Here is a 4775-nt window from a genome sequence, read left to right as displayed (position 1 = left end):
TTAGCACAAATGACATATAATATAATCCTAACAAACATGCCCATGTGTCAAAGTAACTGAGAATAAAAAACAGAAAACATGAAGGAGATATTCCTGGCCTGGATTTTTATAGCAGATAATCTTAAAAATATTCTGCAATTTTGCATAATTTTAAAAAAGTTTACATTTCTTCAGTATTGAACAGCAGAAAATAGGCTTTCTTGTCCGAGGTCATTGAAGTAAAAGAAAAAAAGAAAAAAAAAGACAGAGGCTGACAGCGCTGCAAACAACGGTAGACTGGTGGGTAATAAGCGAAGAAATAACGCAGAAAACAGAGATTTGAGACGGGAAACTGTTCTTGAAGTACAGAGAGAGAGAGCTGTGCATGAAGTGTGATTTTTATCTTGGTGGAAACAAAACAGTAAAGTAAGAGGGAATTCATGACGATGTTTATCAGATGTGAATAGTTTGTTGCTTCTTTTGCTGCTGGTTCAGTCAATTTTGCTTGGAGAGAGACAAAACCTGCAGCTCAGAATCAGCGCAAAAAAGAGTAAACAGCGCGGACCCGACGCATCAGAATCAGTGAGCTGTCGGCTTTCAGCCCGATGGCGTGTCCGTCTACGTGCCGTCGTGTGAGAAAGCAGAGAAAGCTGATTCTGATGCGTCGGGTCGCGCTGTGTGTTTACACTGTGTGTCTTTGTGTGGAATCCGTTTACCTGCTCTCATTTACTGTTTGGTGGTTGATAAAATACTTTTGTGATCTTTAACCTGAGAGTCCGGCGTTTCTGGGAAAATATTTATGTTTAAAACTCGATTTAGGATTTAATGAATCAATGTCGCTTTATTCAAGCTACTCACCTCTCTCTATCTGCCTGTACGTTCAAACATACAGACGGACTACATAATATCTGAACTACGACCAATCAGAGAGGTCCCACCCCTGATTATCTCTGATTGGTTTAGACCACGATAGGAGCATAATGTGTGTCGGTTGTTGACCACAGGGAGAGTTTCAGAGTTGCAGAGAGTATTTTTATTTATTTTTTACTCGAGTAGTTGGTCGTCCGCTGCGACCTGAGATTATTTTTCGCACTTGCGACCAAATTGGTTGCACTCTACAGCCCTGCATTACATTCAATTTTTCTAACTTAGCTTTGCTCCAGTGGTAATTAGAGTGAAAGGACTTGAAACTCAGAGTTTTACTCGTCTCTGTAAAACAAATTATTCATACCACCTTTACTTAACAGGAGCTTTACTGTGATAGTTTTAATACATTCTTCTATATTTAGTATGGTTTTAATATTTTCGTATTTTAAATTACGCAGGATATATGATAAAACAATAATTTACTTGCAAAGAGTTTTAATTTCTACACAAATACTTTCATTATGTGGAAAAAAAGTATTTGAGATGGAATTGTTTTATTTGATCTGAGAACAAAAAGAAATTGTTCATTGTTAATATATTTAGATCATATAAACAATATACAGGTACATTTAGCAAAGAAAGTAAGAGAGAAAAAAACTACAGACGGGCATCTGAGGGTGAGGGGAGCGTGCCAAGCTCCAATCGACAGCACAGAGGGAGTTCAATGATGGCATCATGATTCTGTGAGCAGCACAGAAACCAGAAGCTAGGGTGGTGATGGGGAATGACCGACGGCAATTTCCTATGAACATCACCTAATGCTGTGTCACTGTGCTAAGCATACTTTGACAATCTGAAGAGGGTCTTCCTTTGTGTCATTGTTGTTGTCATTTGCATCATGACCACTTCTACAAGACTGCTAAAGTGATTCAACAGGTGGGATCATAACAGCAGTAAAACAACTGGATCCAATACCCTTTCCGAGAAAGGTTTTCTGCAGAGATAAAAAGGACAATAGAGGAGTCATAAGTGTTCCCCCCACAGGAAGAATGCCTGAAGTGAGGCGATGAGGGTTGATAGAGGCCATAAAAAGGGGCTCTATCATATAATCATATATGCTTAGAGGTATCAATTGTATAATGATAGAGGTCTGATCCTTGGTAGTCTGCAAAGACTCTTCCAGAGTGTTCTGGCATGCACACACATCCTAAGGTCATGAGTGAGGTCGTACCTTCTTTATATAGTATGGGAGGACACCTACTCTGTATCTGTTTAAGTATAAGAGCCTTTTGTTTAGGTGGACCGCTGGACTCCTGGCACCAGCTTACACACACCACACACACACACACACACACACACACACACACACACACACACCACACACACACCACAATTCCCAATAAAAGGCAGCAAGCGGAGGCCGTCGTTGGGGTCATTTTGTGGTAGACACCGACGAGGCCTCCATTGCAAATAAATCGATCGATCGCTGACTGTCTCGTTTTCTTCATGATGAATAAGTCTCTAAACCAGCGGGGCTTGTGGAAACACAGACCCAACAACACCCAGATAGAAGACTAGTATTAATAACTGACTGCACACTTATTTCCACACTGTCATCCTCGAGTAGCTTTGAGGGAACGATGTCTTGCCCCAAAGACATTTTGTAGGTTTGGTGGCTCCTTAGAGTACGAGGACCTGGATGACTGAGAACCTTCACAGATCTATTTTCAAGCTGAGCTCAAAGGTCATAGCCAAGCTTTTTTCAATACACTGCTCAGCTTTCTTTATCATAATCGTACACATCATGGTTTTGTCAGCTTCATTTCAGAGAAATAATTTTTGCAAGATGAGAGATTGTTTCCCGAGACTTTCTCCAACTTTTCCTTGCTGTGCAAAAAATGATGGTATTTGTTTAAGAGATCTACAGTGTGTGTGTGTGTGTGTGTGTGTGTGTGTGTGTGTGTGTACTCAGTGAACTGTATCAGTCTCTGCAGTATCTTCCAGCTGCAGCAGTCACTTCAGTTTCTGTTCAGTCTGACTGAGGGAGGTTTTTGTACGACTGTTTTTCACTGTGTGAACTGACTGTTAGGATAGTGAAACTCTGACAGTAATAAACTGCTGCATCTTCAGCCTGGACTCCACTGATGGTCAGAGTGAAGTCAGAGTTTGATCCACTGCCTGTAAAACGATCTGGAATCCCTGATACTCGACTGCTAGCACCATAAATGAGCATTTTAGGAACTCCTCCATCTTTCTGTTGGTACCAGGATAAATAGTTGCCATTAACATTCTGACTGGTCGTACACTTGATGCTCACAGTTGCTCCCACAGCAGAGCTCACTGCTCCAGGCTGAGTCACTGTGATCTGTCCTCTGGACTCTGAGGACACAGAGACAAAAACATAAAGCAGCTTCATGGTTTTGTGGGCTTCATTTCAGAGGGACAGATGTTGATAGAGGAGAGGAGTTTGATTCTCTGGACTTTACCTGTGAAGCAGCAGCAGAGGAGAGTCCAGATGAGGACGCAGATCAAAGTCATGTTTTTGATGAGGAGGATTTCTGTGGCTTCTGTTGTGATGAAGGACAGCTGTCAGTCATCCAGTGTTCAACTCTCAGGACTAAAACTCTCCCAGAGCACTGGAGCATGGTGCTGCTGATGCAAAGTGTCTCTATGGAAATGAACTGACTGACTTGGATCAGTCTGACGATGCTGTTTATCAGGAATATTCAATCCATCGTAGTATTGAGCAGATATATCAGTTTGTTCTTCAGAATATTCTTATTCCAAAATATTTTCTATTATTTAAATGTTTTGTTTTAGGTTCCTTGATGGATTCACATGTTTATCATAATATTTAGTAAGAATATATCTCGATTAATTAAAAATATGAATTAATGAGGTCACAGGTTCATGCTGTAGAGTAGCTGAGCTTAGTCTCAGAGAGTGAGGAGCTCAGACATGTGGAGGTACAGTCACTGCTCTTTGCTTCAAAGGACTTCTTATAAAACACAAAACAGACACAATCAGTATCTTTAAACGAGGCTGTTATCTCTGACAGCACTACCTATAACACCTCTTTCTGTAGCTATGATCACAACCATGTGACATGTAACAGCGGGGCAGATCAAGCATCGTTGTTCACTGCTGTTGATGTTTTTTTAATCACAAATTACAAACAATTACACAACTGAATTCCAGCTTTATTCAAATGAATAAAACTAAGTAATAAAACCCATCATGATAGAAGCTCTGTTATCATCACGCGACACTTTAAGTTCAAGAACATGTACCTGGATAAAAGCTGCTGTTGGAGGTAAAATCCACAGACTGAACTTGGGACCTTCACATTTCTAATTCTTCCAGAATTTAATGAGCAGAAACAACAACTGATTGTTTAGAATTTATGATTGTTCAGCACTTTTCTGCACCTTACTGAGTGCTTACATTTGAGTCTTTCATGCTACTCTGTATACAAATCTGTACATCTGTGTCCATAACAGAGAGAGACAAAATGGGTGTATTTGATTTGCCTTCTGTGGCGGAGGTGTGGTCCTTGGCTCATCTGCAGGGGAGGAGTGGTACAGTGAGCTCAAGGGGGCGGTACCGGGAGGCAGGTGAGCCACAGGTGGTGGCGACTGACTGATGACGCGTCTCTTTCTGTTCATCTATATAGTGAAGACAGAGTCGAGCGGGGACGGGGAGAGCTGGACTGGAACAGACTGTGTTCCTTGAGTTCATAACTGTCAGTAAAATGCAATAATAGTGAGCACAAGCATCGTGGTGTGTTGTGTACTTTTACACCTTTCTAACAATCCTATTTATGTGAAGTTGGGATAACGTTCCAAGAAACCTAAACCTCTGTGAAGCGTGAGTGAGGTCAAAGGTCATGAAGCTCAAGTGTCAGCATTATAAGTTAGCTTTTTAGGAGT

At 41.0% G+C, this 4775-nt stretch overlaps 1 gene segment (V, D, J or C); it reads right to left on the bottom strand.

The window, feature by feature from the left end:
• Positions 1 to 1775: 1775 nt before the first annotated feature.
• Positions 1776 to 3384, bottom strand: LOC120732283. The segment is given in 3 exon segments: positions 1776 to 1840; positions 2930 to 3225; positions 3333 to 3384. Coding segments are annotated over 3 exon segments (413 nt in total).
• Between the last annotated feature and the right edge of the window lie 1391 nt (positions 3385 to 4775).

This window comes from Simochromis diagramma, unplaced genomic scaffold (genome assembly GCF_900408965.1).
Source record: "Simochromis diagramma unplaced genomic scaffold, fSimDia1.1 OVJJ01000334.1, whole genome shotgun sequence".
Lineage (NCBI taxonomy): Eukaryota > Metazoa > Chordata > Actinopteri > Cichliformes > Cichlidae > Simochromis > Simochromis diagramma.
The sequence above is the reverse complement of the archived record's forward strand: the minus strand, read 5'-3'. Positions and strand labels throughout refer to the sequence as shown.